At 50.1% G+C, this 16,556-nt stretch overlaps 1 protein-coding gene across 2 annotated transcripts in view; it reads right to left on the reverse strand.

The window, feature by feature from the left end:
• The window catches only part of samd11 (sterile alpha motif domain containing 11), a 51,644-nt gene continuing 35,088 nt past the window's right edge, over positions 1-16,556 (reverse strand). Inside the window, exons 6-13 of one of the 2 annotated variants that reach the window (XM_071908803.2) lie at positions 16,206-16,364; positions 10,635-10,788; positions 5,287-5,402; positions 4,863-4,941; positions 3,815-4,602; positions 3,012-3,145; positions 2,192-2,302; positions 1-1,851 (exon numbers count right to left, since the gene is read on the reverse strand). In XM_071908803.2, coding sequence (XP_071764904.1) covers positions 1,567-1,851; positions 2,192-2,302; positions 3,012-3,145; positions 3,815-4,602; positions 4,863-4,941; positions 5,287-5,402; positions 10,635-10,788; positions 16,206-16,364 — 1,826 coding nt within the window. In that variant the 3' untranslated portion in view covers positions 1-1,566. The remainder of the gene's footprint in view (positions 1,852-2,191; positions 2,303-3,011; positions 3,146-3,814; positions 4,603-4,862; positions 4,942-5,286; positions 5,403-10,634; positions 10,789-16,205; positions 16,365-16,556) is intronic. The other variant, XM_078288439.1, reaches the window with a different exon arrangement.

Here is a 16,556-nt window from a genome sequence, read left to right on the forward strand (position 1 = left end):
AGACAAAACTTTGAAGGGAAATCTAGAGACCATTTTTTTAATTCATTGCTTACATAGTTTTAAAAAAAATCCATAACAAATTCAAAACATTTGCATTAAGAGCTTTGTGCCTTTCTTTTCCCTGCAACCAAGAGAAAACAAAGTAAAGGTATCTTTGGGATCCATCTCAAGGGCTAATTATAATACATATCATAATCTGCTTTATCTACTACATCAAAAGTCCTATAAATATTTTTTCCTCGTATTTATATGCTGAAGTAGCATTCAAGATTGGGGCTTCTTTTTAATATTACACTTTTAAAAAATGGCAGAACAAAAAAAAAATATGAACAAAAGTACCACCAAAGTTCAGCAAGTCACATTTTTCAGTAAAGAAAACTGTATTCGTGCAACTACATTTAACAAAAGAAAAAGTACCACGTATGTAACCTTCAGGATATTTTCATCTTAAGCATGATTCTGTACAATTTTGCATGTTTTTAATTTCTACCTCCCACAGTAGTCAACACGGGCGTACGACAACGCAAGCCCCACACACCATAGCCACCGTGGATTCGTCATTGAGGCTTTTCCATATCAGCAACGTTTTTAAGCCTTTGTATGTCAGGTGCGGGTCAGGAAATGACAACCTTACCCAGCGCCCTACCTGTGGTACCTGCGTCACCTCAAGTCGAGTCCATCACATGAGGCACTAGCCTAGCTTTCCCCTATTGGACCATGTCTTTCTCTAAGACCATTACGCAAAAAGAAACAGCAGAAACATTGTGAAGCATGGTTCCAATTCCACACATCCGGTCATCTTTGGTATTGGGACAGTGGAATGCATAGTTGCAGTGATGAGAGGGAGTCGGTCAGATCTAGTCCTGCTCGGCATATGGTTCAACTCCAGCCTCTAAAAGACGGCTCCACGGAGCCGTTTGGCCTCGGGAGACGGGCGGGCGGGGAGAGGAAAGGGGGAGGAGGGAGAGAAAAGAGGGGAGAGGCGTCTCTCTTTTTAATTCCTGGGTTCTGCAGAGCTTGTGGTGGGAGCAGTGAGAGAGATAGAGACAGAGAAAGAAAGTGAGAGAGCAGAGCTTCCTTCAGCCCAGGAAGGAAGGAAGAGTTTCCGCTAGCGTCTGACTGTCTGACTTGCAAGAATGTCGTATTTGTGGCGGGGCTTCGCTCCTTTTTTTGGCAGGCTGTCTGTGACCAGCTGTCTGCTTTTTCTCCTTCTTTTTCTCTTTCTCTATTCCTCTGTCACTTCACGTGTCTCCCTCCAACCCAGTTTCTTTGGATTCTGCTCGGCTACAGCCACTGCAGAGAAACTCGGAAGCTGATTGGTTTGCCTGATACGGTCCATATCGTCCGGTTGTCTTCCTTTATTCCAGTCCAATATTTCCCATAAAGTTTCAGTCTCAGCTTAAAGGTCCCAAGGTGGGGGAGAGGGGGTGGTCAAGACAGTCTGGTAAATGAGGCCTTGGAGTCAAAAATCCCTCCGGTTCAGTTAACCCCCACCCTTCCCCCCTTGCTTGGCCCTCCAGTTGGAGTTGAGGCAGGTGTGCCCTCCACATCCCAGGTTGTCCTCTCCTACGAAGGGGTTTTGGCCTCGTATCCTCCCGCCGCTGTGGACCCGTTGCCGTTCTCCTGCTTGGGGGTGGAGCGTCCCGGGGTGGGGCCGCTGTAAGGGGAGGAGCTGCTGCTGGCGGAGGCGGGTCGGTGTGGATGGGAGAGAGAGAGGGGCAGGGGGGTGTCAGACGGTGTGGTCAGGGGGTCCTGGTCCCGCTCTGGGGGGCGCAGGGTGGCAGAAGGCGGCAACGGGAGAGCCAGCGGGAAGCTGGTCATGTAGAAAATCCTGCCAACGCGCCGCGCCACCTGAGGAGATGAGAGGACACCATACGACTGTCAGTAAGAGCCAGTCCAGTATTGTATAATGGAACAATGCTGTATACTGTATTTTAGACGGAGAGAGCGGAGAGGGAGGAGGGCTACAGTCTATGGGGCAGGCTATCTTAAGGGAATCAACTATACTACACTAGTATTTTGTCTTGGGCAAGCCTACTGAGAGAAACACACAAACACACATACATACAAGCGCACCCAAACACGCTCCCACACACAGAGCGCACAGTTCAGCTACCCCATTTAGCGCACTCATGAGTCCACCTGATAACACACAAACACACACTGGCACACGGGTCTGTGGTGTGTGTACCTGCGAGCGGATCTTGAGTGCAGGCCCCAGCTTTAGTCCCATGGTGTTGAGCAGGTGCTCCTCAGTGAGCAGGGGTAAAGTCTCTCCATCGATGGCCTGCTCCCGGAACACCTGGCAGAGATACAGCCGCTTCAGCCACAGCCCCGGCATACACACACACACATTCTTTCACACACTACCCACAAACATACCTATACACTCACACAACCTACAAATAGACTTCTATTCCAAAACGTTATATATATATTTTGGGGGAAAAAAAAAAAAGTTAATCTAAAGTTTACCATTCAATATCTCTACATTATGGGGAAAGTGTTTTATCAACCAAGGACTTGAGCAGCCTATTGTCCATTGAAAAGTACTAAATTTTAAAATTTGTTTTAATATTTTGCCATTTTTAATTTTGTAAGAGATGGGGTCACTTTGCTCACATGGTGGATATCTCATTTTGGAACAAAATTCTTCAAATATCGCCATATGCACACACACACACACACATACATTCACGCCTACAGGTATATATGTACATTCACACACAACCTGCAAATGTGGACATGACCTCAAACACACATGCAGTCACACACATTCACAATGAACTCTCAAGACACACAGTTCACTTTCCCTCAAGCAACAGAAAATTGATTTGGGCGATTGCTTCCGCCTAAAAGCAACGAGAGATGCCCTTGAAAATACTATAGTAGTAGCGCTGCATTATGAATTATATCCTTGTCAATATTCTTACATGATTCATAGTCAGCCTACCCCTGCCCTCTACCTCTCTCTCTCTCTCTCTTTCTCCTCCCTGACCCTAGGTGCTCACCTGGGTGTATTCAGCACATCCGGCCAGGCTGCTTATGAAGCCACACACGTCCTCCACGCTCCACTTGCTGATGTCCTCCACAGGGTTTGCTGTGGTCGAGTCCTCCCCATCCATGAAAAGACCTCCCATGGAACCTAAAAGAACGGCAGTGGGTGAAAATTGTGAGCCAACATAAACACTGTCCTGTAATAAACGCACATAGCAAGTATAAAGACCGGAGAGCCTGCTGTTCTGTTTCACATGTTTTTTTTTTCAGTGATGCAGAACCTTAAACCTGTGGGTTTACACAGTTTTGGGTGAATTTTTTAAATATTTAGGACAAGCAGGTCAGATTTGGGTCAAATCTTGAAATTAAATTTTGATTAGTCTTGTCAAGAAGCTTAGCAATCATGCTGAGGTTGAGTAAAAAAAAGAGTTAATTTAAATAAATGGTGAGACAGGAGGGTTTGGGTCAGTAAAAATCTCACTTTTCTGTCTTTAACTGCTGATGGTGACAATCTATGGTATGGAGAATCTATGGTGTGTGTGTGTGTGTGTGTGCGCACATGCAGAAGTGTGTGAGTGGGTTTGTGTGTGTGTGTGAACAAACAACCCCCCCCCCCTCTCCCCACGTGGCTGTGCTGGTGGTGGTAGTGTGCATGAGGGTCACATCGGGGTCAGAGGCAGGGCCCCTAACAGGGAGAGGTCTCCACACTGGAGACACAGAGAGAGAGTGATGCTAATGGTTTTCACATGTCTGCCCTGGGCCCTGTGTGTGTGTGTGTGTGTGTGTGTGTGTGTGTGTGTGTGGCTGAGCCCCTCACCCGTGTGAAAGTAGGGGTTGGCGTAGGGGAATCCGAAGGGCAGCGACTGGGCGTGGAGAGCGGGCAGAGGTGGCATGAACCCAGGTGGCAGGTGGTACTTGACGTCTGCCTTGCCCAGCCCCGGGGTAAAGAGGTGGCGGCTGGGTGACTCTGCGCCTGCCGAACTACAGGGGGCACTCAGCCTGCCTGAGCTCTCTCCAGTCTCCTTGGCACTGTCACACGCTCCCTTGCTGCCGATCTCTTTACCCGCGTCTCTCTCCCTGTCCCTGGACACGTTGCTGGCCTTGGCGCCCGGGCCTTCGTGCCTCTCCTCGCACATCTCCGCCTCGCTGTCCGAGTCCTTCATCTCCTCATCCTGCCCCTCCCTGTCTCCCTCCCTTCCTCTGTCATCCCTCCCTCCTGTGTGATCCCCGGCACGGAGCTGTGTCTGGGGGCCCCTACGGTGGCCCTTCCTGGATTCGGCATCTGGCCCAGCGGTGGAGCTCTGTGCCTGGCTGTCTTTGGGCGTGGAGGAGGCCCCCGGCTGCTGCTGCTGGTGGTTGAGGGTGAGGAGGGGTGTGGCAGCCCCGTGGCGAAGCACCAGCATGGCATTCGAGCGGCGGGCCAGTTCCTCTCGGAGGGGGTGACCCTCTGGGATGTCATGCAGGCTGCGCAGGGCTGGGTGGTCGGGGGGCAAGCCGGGAGGTAGACCCCCCAGGTGGTCGGAGCCCAGCAGACGCTGCTGCTGCTGCCGGTGGTGGAGGCTCTCCAGCTCCTTCTGTCTCAGCAGCTCTGCTGACATCTCAAGTCTGAGGAGGAGAGACACACAGAAAGATTAGCATACAGGCCAAATGCCGAGGCAGGTTGGTTTGGTCATATTTACAATACTGCTGCTGTGCATTAAAAACACATGAACCTTATACTATGTTTGCAAGTTTGCACCCTGTCCTCGAAAAAAATGTCACTGCTTGAAGCTATTGCTTTGTTCTAGGCGATAATAAATGCACATCACACTATTTTACTTAGCTGTCAAATGTCACACTATTGTTACTTTACAACACACACACACCTGGCTAGATTCTGCTTCCTCAGCATCTCCTGTTGCCGTGCGAAGATCTCAGCTTGAGCTGGTTGGAGGAAACCATAACCTGTGGCAGAACAAGAGGAAAACATATAAGCAAAAATGTATGTGACATAAAAGCTCCCAAAAGCTATGCTGCTGCTGTAACTTTGTTACATGCCTTGTTTGTGTCTGTGAATTTTTTTCAGGAATTGAAAAAAAAAAAAAAAGATTATCCTATGACACCCATACATTTTGACATTTTACAATACATTGTTCAATTCTTCGGTGTAGTCCCAGAGTCATGGAACATTTCCTTCATGTCAGTGTAAATGTGGGCAAAAAAATGCACCTGTTATCCTACCATATACATACCTATTGGTAGCTCTGCACTAGTATTAGCTTAATAGCCTTAGCATTACTAATGACTCACCCGGGGCCTGGCACAGGGCGGAGGGCATGCCCAGGAAAGGGGGCCGCAGGTGAGGTCCTAAGGCGATGTGAGGGGCGCTTTGTGGGGACAGCAGTGGCGGAGGGTGGGACAGTTCCCTATGGATGCAAATATAAAGAAGACAACATTAAATTCAATTTCACTGAAGACACAGCAGCCAAATTTGGCTTATGGCTCTATGATTAAAATAAAAAAAACATTAAGCGTGGAGGGATGTATAATGTATGATTCCCTGCATTAAAGTAGCATAATAATTTTCTATTTTTGTAGGTTCTTAGTATGTATCAACTCTTTCTGTGTGTGTGTGTCCATGTGTGTGTGTGCGCGTGCATGCCACACCACTGTATGTGGTGTATTTTTATCAGTGGAGCTCCAGAGGCCCCCGTGTCGCCCCAGTGCCTCATCAGTCTTGTCACGCCGCAGCAAGCGCCGCTGGCCATGGTTGTACCCTGGGCTGCAGCCTTCCCTTCCCCTGCCGCCTCTCTCTCTCTCTCTCTCTCACACACACACACGCGCGCATACACACTATATACACTGAGATACACACACACTCACACACACATAATGAGGGCTGAATGCACAATGCCAGTGTGTCATGCTCCGACAGCTGGGGCGGCCCCTGCGTCTCGACCGGGGCCACGGGCTGAAGGACCTTCTAATTAACACTCATCCCTCCTCTCTTCTCTACGTTTTTTCGCCCCTTCTCCCTCCTTCCCTCCCTCTCTCCCTCTCGCTCTCTGGGCTGCATTGAAGCCAGTGAAAAGATCGAGCGTCCTGCAACCTCCGCTTCTGAAAAGGCCTCTCCATTATGGGCTTCTTCTTTTGTCCTCCTTGAGGGGGGAAAAAAAAAAAGCGCCTCTCACCTTTCTCTCTCTCTCTCTTTCTCTCGTTTTCTCTACTTACTCCTGTCTCTCTACGTCTCTCTGACCTCTCTGTCTCTCCATTTCTCTCACCCCTTTCTTTCCCTCTCCCCTCCTCCTGTTTTATTTCTATCACCTCTCTCTGCCCCTTCTCTTTCTCTGTAGTTTTCTCTCTCCCCTCTTCATCCCTCCTTGTCACCCTGTCTTTCTTTTCCCCCTGCCTTTCTCTCACCTCTCACCTTGTATCTCTTTCGCTGTTTCTGTTTCTCCCACGTCTCTTTATTTCACTCTCTTTCTCTATACTTCTCCCTGTTTCTCTTTTTTTCTCTCTGTTTCTCTCTCTCTCCTCTGTCCACCTTTCCACGGGCACAGGGAGACGATGGAAGCAGATAAAAAGCTGTCAGAGGAATAAGAGTGAGGCATCTGCACCTTGACCTGGTGAGAGTGTGTGGCGGTATCCAAGGCTCGGAGCAGGCGAGTGGGTGACGATGCTCTCTGCCTGCTTGTTGTCTCAAGCCATAGCCATTTACACCGTCTTTTCTCGGCTTTGCTCTCTATCTCTTCCTTCCCACACCTCTCTTTCCTCTCCTATCTCTCGTTCTCTTTCTCCCCCTGAGCTGCTGCTATCACACCAATCAGAGCTCAGCTGTGTGTGACTGCCGCGCACAAAAGCATACATGGGAAACAAGCTGGGGAAAACAACAAAATCAAAACCAACACTGGGACGCATGCAACCGCAAATATTGTTTTGCAACCGTGTTCAAATTAGCTAGCGCCTGCATGTCTCCCGCCTCACACTAAATGGTGAGGGGAAAAGGAGAGAGAGAGAGAGAGAGAGGAGCTGCAAGGAGAGAAGGCACGCATACAAGAGTGGGGGAGATGAGATTGGGGGGGGGGGGGGGGGGGTCGGAGCCAGTACTGTGGGGGTGGGGGGTGAAAACCATTCATCGATCGCCTCCGCCGCTGAAATGTTAATGCTAATCGTATAACCGCTCTCTCCGGCGGTGCCTCGCACTCCGGTGGCAGCTCCAATTAATCTTGGGTGAGGGCTGCGGCGCGTGACCCCGGAGCCGCGAGCCGGGGCCCGCTAGCCGCTGCTTATGTAATTACACCGCCCAGTGTGTAATCACCTGGCCTAATCCCTCGGGGCTAGCAATTAGCCTGCGACGCGCAGTTCCACTAGGCTACGCTAAGGCTCCCGCATGCCAAACTCCCATCCAACCCCCCCACCCCCACCCCAACTCCGCCTTCTGATCTTCCCTCCCTCCCCTCCCCTCCCCTCCCCCTCCCCATCCCCGCGCCGCCTACCCTTGCCTAGCGTTAGCCCGCAGATGAATAACGGTCAATTAAAGCTGCATGACTGGGGCTGCCAGGCGTCTGCGCCACCATAATTAGGCCTAATCACGGGGAGAGAGAGAGAGAGAGAGAGAAAGAGAGAGAGAGAGAGAGCGTGTGTCTGGCACTCCCCTCCACTCCCTTCCTCCATCTCTCTCTCTCTCTCTCTCCCTCCTTTTATAGGAGGCAATTTTGGGGGAGGAGTGGCAGACATTAGTCGTTTTGCTCTGGGGCTCTGTATGTGTGTGTGTGTGTGTGTGTCTGCATGTGCGTGTGTCTGTCTGTGTGTTGGTCTTTTTGCCATATCTGTACATTTTGCTAGCAAACCACTAACTTACTAACATGCTATAAAAGGACCACAAGAATGCTCACCTAGCTTTTGCAATGTAGGACTGAAAATAGTCAAATTTACAAACAATTTTCAAGCATTTTTCAGGTAGGCCCATAATCATGCAACTCTATATCACTGGATACTGAGGATTTTTTTTTTCATTCTTTTGCTTTCCCTCTCTCTCTCTCCCTCTCTCTCTCTGCCTGCAGTGAGGCCAGGGGCTCCTGGGGAATTCACTGGTGTGTGACGACCTGTCAGAGTGGCGACAGCGGCCCCGTCCCACAGCAGCCCAGGGAATGTGTGTGTGTGTGTGTGTGTGCGTGTGTGTGTCTGTGTGTGTGCGCCTGTGCGTGCGTGTGTGTGTGTGTGACAGGGCTGCCCTTAATGACGGGAGCGTGGGGGGATTAGGAGCGCCGCGCGGCCGCCTTCGGCTCCTTCTCCGCAGGAACACATTTACACAGGAAGCTCATTAAAATGGATGAGGCTCCCTCCGCTCTCTCTCTCTCTCCCTCCCTCGCTCTCTCCCTCTCTCTCTCGCTCGCTCCCCCTATCTCACACTCTCTCTATCTCCTCGCTCCCTATTTTGGTTCATCTCTCTTCCTTTCTATCTCCGTCTTTCTCTCTCACTCTATCTCAGTCGCTTCCTCCTCTCGCCATCTCCTCTCTCCCTCTCTCTTGCGTCTTTTTCTCTGTCTTCTCTCTCTCTCCATCCCCATTCTCAAGCCCTGTTTTCTACTTCTTCCCTTTTCCACTGTCTCTCTCTCCCTCTCTCTCTCTCTTTCCTTTTCTCTCCACTTTTCTCTATCCCTCCCCTATTTGCCTTGCAGATGCTTGGTGAGCCTAGTGCCATTTAAGGCCAGACAAATGGAGCGCCAGGCTCTAAGCCCATCGAGCGGCCCTAATGATTTGTTTTTAACAATGGGCCCTAATGGGCCCCAGATAATCAATGATGAGGGGTCGATGGAAAGGTGAGCCACAGAGAGAGTTAGAGAGAGAGAGGGAGAGAGAGTCCGTCTCTAACTCACTTCCTCAGCCTGCTTTTCCCTCTCTCTCTCTCTTTCTTCCTTTAACTCACCAATTATCTCTATTTTTAATTTTCTCTCCACTTTGCACTAATTCCACTCTCTTTTTTCTTAATTTTCAACCTTTTCTCTGACCGTTATGGGTGATGTATGTTTTATGGGGGGGGGGGGGGGGGGGGGGGCAGGGCCGCCCACAAAGCCTGGCCTTTTTACAGTGTCAATGAAAAAATGTGCTCTGGCTAGCAACCACACACACAAGTATATAGTGCAGCGATATACACACATTTGCATGCACTTGTAGCCGTTCTCTCTCTCTCTCCCTCTCTCTCTCTCTCTCTCTCTCTTTCTCTCTCTCATTCAGGCAACGGCACAAGTGACAGGAAGGGCACTCCAACATCTTTTCCTCGTTAACCCCTCTTTTTTAGTTACCAAAAAAAAAAAAGGAAAAAAAAAAAAAATTGAGTGAAAGGGTTAAAGAGGAGATGAGCGGGAGGTAGAGGGGGATGGAGTGAGGTAGAGAGAGATGGATGGACGGAGGGAGGGAGGGTAAGGCCTAGTTAACTCTCCCCGGTCCTGTGTGGCTAATTACTCTGTGTGCTGTCGGAGAACAGCCGCGGCTCACTGACCACATTCACACTGCACCACTGGCCTCACAAACACACACACACACGCAAATTAGCACACATATTCACACAAACAAACCTAAATTCAATCCGCATAGATGAGCACGCATGCAGACCGCCAGCGTGAAAAATGGAACAAACACACACGCACAATCCCCCCCTCCTTCACACACACACACACACACACACACACACACACACAAACACATATATACACCCCCGCAGCCTCCCAGAGCTGCACCACGCAGCGCCCCGGCCGCTCTGCTTCCTGCCTATATCCCCACCCCCACCCCTCACCGCTCCTCTCTCTCTGTCTCTCTCTCGCACACACACATACACACCCTCCCCCCCTGCCGCCGCCCCGCCGGCCCATTATCGATCCCCCGCCTCTCCCCGCGCCACATAAATAATCGACAAGCAATTACCCGCCCACTCCCGCTGCCCCCGGCTTTGTTTGGGAGGCGCAGGGGCCAGCGCCAGGGGGAGAGGAGGGGGGGGGGGGGGGGGGAGGAAGCCGAGGAGGAGGAGGAGGGAGGAGGAGGAGGAGGGGAGGCAGGCGTGCAGCTCCATAGTGGTAGCCAAGAGGTTATTGGATCCTTAGTTTAGCCGTATATGTGGAGATGCGCATACATTCACACACACACACACACACACACACACACACACATATATATACGCACAGTATGCAACAGTAAAGAAAGAAAGATGAGATCAGATCAAGCTGAGCAAGGTAGGAATGGATGGATGGATGGATGGAAAGGGGGAGTGGATGCAGTGGTGTAGTGATGCAAACTGGCAGAGCCGATTAACTTGATTTACTTTCGTTCCTTAGACCTTTTTCCCGCAACTTCCAACAATTTTTTCTTGTATTGCCTCATTTCAGTGCACAATTCAGCCATTTTTTGTTGCACCTTCCACATATACATGTGCATGTAGGCACACACACCCACACACACAAACAGCAACTGGGGCCTCTCATGCAGTATGTATGTGTGGAGGATGTGGGCGTTATTAATGATGAATATTGCTGGTATTGCAAGCAGGGCAGGGATGTGGTTTCGATGGCTCGCTAGGACTGGGCTGACAGAGAGATTTGGGTTGCGAGTGTGTGTCTGTCTGTGTGTGTGTGTGTGTGTGTGTGTTTGTCTGCCTCTCCTACCTGTCGGTGTAGTGTGCATCTCGGTGCTGCGGCAGACCCTGCTTGCGTCTCTGGCTGGATGAAGAGGAGCTGCCTGCCGAGGGCAGGTGAGCCTCCAAGGCCCCCGGGTTCCTCACCGCTGCAGCCAGCGCCTCCTGGCGAGCACGCAACACATCTAGATAGAGGAGGAGGAGGAGGGGGGGTACAAGATTGAGGGGGAGTAAAACGGAGAGCAAGAGGGAGAAAGACGGGAAAATGGAGTCGGTATGACGAAGGTGATGAAGGATTAGGAGTTGAAGGCAAAGAGGAAAGGCAGGAACAAGAAGGGAAGAAAGAGAAGAAGAAAAAAATTAGCATCCAATCGCTCACTTCGATACTCAACATAAGATTTTTGAAACATTCAGAACAGAAATAGCTTTGTATGGGACATTTTTAGACTGAAAATCCTACCAGCTATACATTTCTCCAGCTTATAGTTTATGGCTGATCTTAAACGCACTGTACATTGGCTATAAATGCAAATGTTTCAGGTTTTAGAGCGATACGGTAGAGGTGCAGCAAGCTGTGTGTTGTGCTATAGTGGTGGATATGAGCGCTAAAGTATGCTGATACCTCGTAAACACCCCAATAAGTCATTTCTAAACTCTTCTCGGCTCATTCCACATTACTGCGGAAAATGATCGACATGCATTTTCTAATCCCCATGTTGAGCCCGTATACACTTACACACACAAACGCACACAAGCACATACACATGCACAGGGAACAAAGATAAACTAAATACAGAGACTTTGGCACAGGCATATGAAATTAGCACACACCAGGCAAATCCATCTTTCACGCTTTTGAGCTGACCAATTTCAAGCAAATGTGAGGAAATGAAGGGATGGGATGGAAAAAAAGAGAAGGCTAGAAAAACACTGTGGAAAATGACGATGTGTGTGATAATGTTTTCAAAACAAATAATGGCCTGTGTTTTTGTGCCATGTATAGCGAGCGCGAAGCAACTTCACACATGGGGTGCCGAGCATTTTTACCCCCGCCCCCCCTCGCCTTCTCCCTCTATCTCTGTCTGCCCTCTCCCTCCGCCTCCTGCCCTCAACCGCCTGCCTCACTCCATCTCTTTCTTCCTTCATCCCTCTATCCTCTCTCTCTCTCTCTCTTCCAGCATCCCTCCCCTGTTCTCTCTCGCCCTCGGAGGAGAAGAGGCCTCATCATTATCAGCCGGGCCAGGCCACACCAGGAGACATGGCTTCTAATGAGAGAAAAATCCATCCTGCTCTCTCTCTCCTCCCTCTCCCTCTCTCTCTCCCTCATTCTCTCTCTCTCTCTTTCTCGCTATCTATCTCTCTCTCTTCTCTTCCCCACATCCCCTGTCTCCCTCCTCCTCAGCTCCCCCCTCTTTTTTAATTAGACAGATCCCTCGGGAGCTAGGGGCCATTTCCGCCGCCGGTGCGGGTGTGATGTGTGTTTGTGTGTGCGTGTGTGTGTGTGTGATTTAGGTGCTTGCGTGTGGGTGCTCGGATGTGTGTGTGTGTGTGTGTGTGTGTGTGTGTAGGGGCAGTTGAGCGGGCGCCTGGGTGGGGGGGTGGAGCGACAGATATTAATGCGGCCTAGCTCCCGTGTATCGATCTGTTTGCTGCGCCAGGCCGCAGGGGACTCGGCTGGCGGCAGACGAGGGTGGGTGTGTGTGCATGCGCGTGTGTGTATGTGTGAGAGGGGCGGCGGTGGTGTGTGTGTGTGTGGAGGTGGTGGTGGTGGTGGTGGGGGGGGGGGGGGGGGGGGGGGGGGTTGAGAGATAAGGGAGGGATCAGAGGGAACTGGAGCCTGAGAGCACACACACACACACACACACACACACAAACACACACAGTCTGTCATGCACTTGCATATACAGTGGAGGGGTGGCAGGGTGGGACTTGACCTCTATAAGTTGACCGTGGTCACAACTATGGTCACCAACCCACCTCACAAATTATTCTCAATGACTGGCGGAGCTAAACCCAGACAATACAAGCGGTTGTGTGGAGAGTCTGAGCTTATTTTGATAATTTCTCTCTGTCGCACCCTCCATTTTCTCCTCTCATTCGGTTCTGTTTTTTCTACCCTATGTTTGTAAAATTGTGATAATTGAAAGCTATGCTTCACTCCCACCATTCGCTCCATATTTTACTCTCTCTCTCTCTCTCTCTAATTCTCTTTCATGTGGATAGAGAGGAGCAGGGTCACCTGGGGCTCTACCCTGAGTGTGTGTGTGTTTGTGTTGTGTGTGTGTGTGTGTGTGTGTGCGTGTGCGCGCATGCTCTAGACAGACAGTAGGTACACAAATCCAGAATTTCTCCCTAAAAACTCTTTGTAAGAGGTTGTTGAAACACAAGGGGAGAGCCCCTTTAACCGCAAATTAGCATCCTAATTGAGGACACACACACACACTCACGTGCACACACACACACACACAAGAGATCTCTCCCTTCGCTTTGCGTGAGTTATTTTGGGAGGTCCCAGTTTGCCACTCAGACCCATCCCGCTTATCCCTCTTTTGTGCCATCCCATTTTTCTCCCCGCCATCGTTCCTGGAGTTGGGCCCAAATCCCCTCGGTTAAGCCGGGTTTTCCTCGGCGTGAGAATGCAGACGAGCGCTGCGCTGATGCAGCTTGGCCGGCCTCGTGACGGATTTGTGGGACTGGCAGGTACACAAAGCCGTCATCCATCCGCTAAAGCGCACGATACACCAGAAAATGAAGTGTCTTTTCAGGAAGAGGTATTCAGCCGGTATCAGAGGCTTAGGGAACAGTAAATATGCGGCGAGTTCGTCGCGTTAGACGTTTGACTGTCGGTACTCTGATGATCCAGTCGTACGGTGGACTTCTCCAACTCCGTGGCGTTTTGGATGATAATAAAGAGATGTTGTGTACAGCCTCGTGTTTCAAGTGAGACTAAACTGCAGGAGACAAAACAGAAGAACGCACCCCCCCCTCCATCCCACCCCGCCCTTCACTTTCATCTGGATCTCTACCTCCCCACCCCACCCCCCCTCTTTTCTTTTCTCTCCCTCACTCTCTCTCCTTTCATCATATGAAAGAGGGAGGGAAAGCCCTCCTGGCCACTTCTACAGCCCTGCCACCCCACCCCCCACCCCCCCCCAACCCCAATTTCACCCCCTCCTTCCACCCTCCTTTTGCCCATCAGGTCCACCAGAGAGAGCCTCCGAAACAACACCTTGCACACACACGCGCACACACACACACGCAGAGCTCCTCCTCACCCCCGCCTCTTTCACGCACACACTTTCATTTTCTGTGCCCTCCACTTCAAACACATGAAAGGATGCTCTGCGGGGACCAAGGCTAAAGGGAGAGTTGGAAGGGGGAAAAAGGAAAAAAAAAAAGACGGGGGGGGGGGGGGGTATAAAAGCAGTGCTTGAGAGGGGAGGGAGGTGTGTGGGAGAGATGGATGAAGAGGAGGGTGGGGGGGTGGAGGGAGGGAGGGTCACAGGGGCCCACCAAAGACCAGGTCAATGTCAAGGGGCTCTCACTGAAGCGATGCACGTCAGCCTCTCAAGAGACAAAACGCCCGTCCCTCTGTCCCACCTCCGCTATAGCACTCCAGTCATCCCCTTCTCTGAGCGGAGGTGGTGGAGGGGCATGGGGGGGAGGGGGAAGGGGGGAGGGGCATGATTGGGGGGGGTGGCGGTGGGGTAGTTTGCCAGTTCGAGAGACTGTCACTTTCTTGACAAACACTAACCGCGCAAGCTTGTTAATTGGAGAAAAGAGATGTGGAGAGAGTGTGATCGGAAGACGAGTGAGAGAATACGTTTTCGCGTGTCAACTCCTGGTTATAAGCAGTCAGCAAGGAGACAGAATGGGCTGCCAGGTGCGGAAAGCGAAGAGGAATATCAGCAACACCAAAGTCTTGGCTGGCAATGCTTGTGATGCCCGCGGGTTTATCATCCGCTTAGAGGAATTGACACACACACACTCTTTTTTCTCACAAACACCACAGTGGATGTAAACACAACAATTACTATAGCAGGAAATTCTGCCATGATGTGTGTTTTAAATAGTTGAATATACATGTGTGACCCGGGCAGCATTAATAAACCATAAACTCGCATCCTGTATGTACAGTACGTGGTTTTTTTTTGGTTTTTTTCTTGCGTTCCTGCTCTGGAGAAAGTTGTTTATTCACTCTTCCCTCCTCTCTCTCTCCCTCTCTTATTTCCTTCTTTGACCGTTTCTATCTTTCTATCTGAATCCTCTCCATCTTCACCTTTTTTGCTCTTATTTCTGGTGTCTCTCTCTCTACGTCTGTCTCTTCCTCTGCACATAGAAAGAAAGCTTTAAGTGTGACTTGGAAGAAGAAAGCGTGTGCGCGGAATAAAGGATTGTGCGGAAACTACCAAACGATTTGGCATGTAGAAGTAAAGAAAGGGAGCGGTATGTCTGCATTGCGCCAGAGCGTCTGCCTCATACCAGCGAGGTTTCTGGGAAGGGAAGCCAGCGCTCAGACTGCACCCTGGGCCATAAAATCCCCACAATGCACTGCACCTCGCCTCTAACTCCTCTAAGACATAGGGAAAAGGCAATTAAAGCATTTATAGGCTTCGCCCCCTAGATTTGCAGCCAGCAATTAAAAATCATTACTAATCAAATAAAAATAAAAGTAGCTCAAACTACGATTCGGCCAGGGCATTGATCGGATTTATGCTACTGCAAAAGGGCTCATAAAGCCTGGTGGCAATTAATGTTACATTCTTTACAAAAATGGGAGAAAAAGGTTAACAGTTGATGGCAGGCACAGTGAAATGAAAATAAAGCCAACTTATAAAACCCAAACGAGGCAACTTTTCTCATTTTCTTTTTTCCCTATCAAACTGCAATCCTCTCTCTAAGCCTACAAAACTGTAATATTACAAGCTAAGACCAGTAAATTTTACGTGTCTGAAGAAATTGAGAAAAAAAAAGGGGGGGGGACACTGGTGGTTTCCAGGGTGTTGGGAGATTTAGAGAGTTGGCAGGCAGCCAATGAGAGCGCCCGGATCAATCGAGGCGTTGGCGCGTGTGGAGGCTGTGGGTGTTGTTTACAACTGAGAGCCGTGGCGGTCAGAAATCACCCTGAGTGACACTTTGACATTGGGTGGGCAAGCGCTGCAAATAGAAATGTCAGCAGTCTCCATGGATGGAGTTTTACACTGGCAGCAGGGTGGCACGCCTTAACACGGTACCCAGAACACAGTGCTACACACTGGGGTTACAAAGTAGCACTGCATCTGGGTGACTTGGTGACAGGTGATGGAAAGAGATGCTTTTTATAGGAGCCGGTGCAGTGCTTCCAAAAGAAACTCTTTGAAAGTCAGTTCAAACTAAAGAAACTAAAGGAAAAGTAGTAGCTGTAGATCTTGTATGAGTCAATTCTTACTGGTAGTGCAGGAAAAGCTATTTTGAAGTTAAAGCTCAGCTGCGTTCAGGGATATGGTGTAACAAGCTAAATGTGAGTGCACTGCAGATAACCTCTTTACTTGATTTGAACATGACACTGATGATGATGATGGTCACACACACACACACACACACACAGTGGTTGTTGACTGACCATGGCTGGCCATGTTGCTCGCCAGCTGGTAGAGGCGTTGCTGCTGCTCCTCATAGGATCCTTGCTCGCTGAGCGCTGACATCATGCGCCTGTAGTGCTCCTCAGGGCTCATGTGTCCGTGGCCGCCGCCTGCCTCCACCACTGGGCTCTGCGAGTTCTCTGGGGAGAGCAGGAAGAAAAAGGTTAAATTACAATCAATCAGCGATCATCAATAACCAACTCATCAGGGGATCAACATTGACTTGCAACCGCTAGCTCTACAACTCAAGCCCATTCACTCACCAAAATACCTCCAACACAACGCTAACTTTTCAACAAAACATTGCACAAGTGCCTTATGTATTCAGCAGT

Source organism: Centroberyx gerrardi, chromosome 14 (assembly GCF_048128805.1).
Source record: "Centroberyx gerrardi isolate f3 chromosome 14, fCenGer3.hap1.cur.20231027, whole genome shotgun sequence".
Lineage (NCBI taxonomy): Eukaryota > Metazoa > Chordata > Actinopteri > Beryciformes > Berycidae > Centroberyx > Centroberyx gerrardi.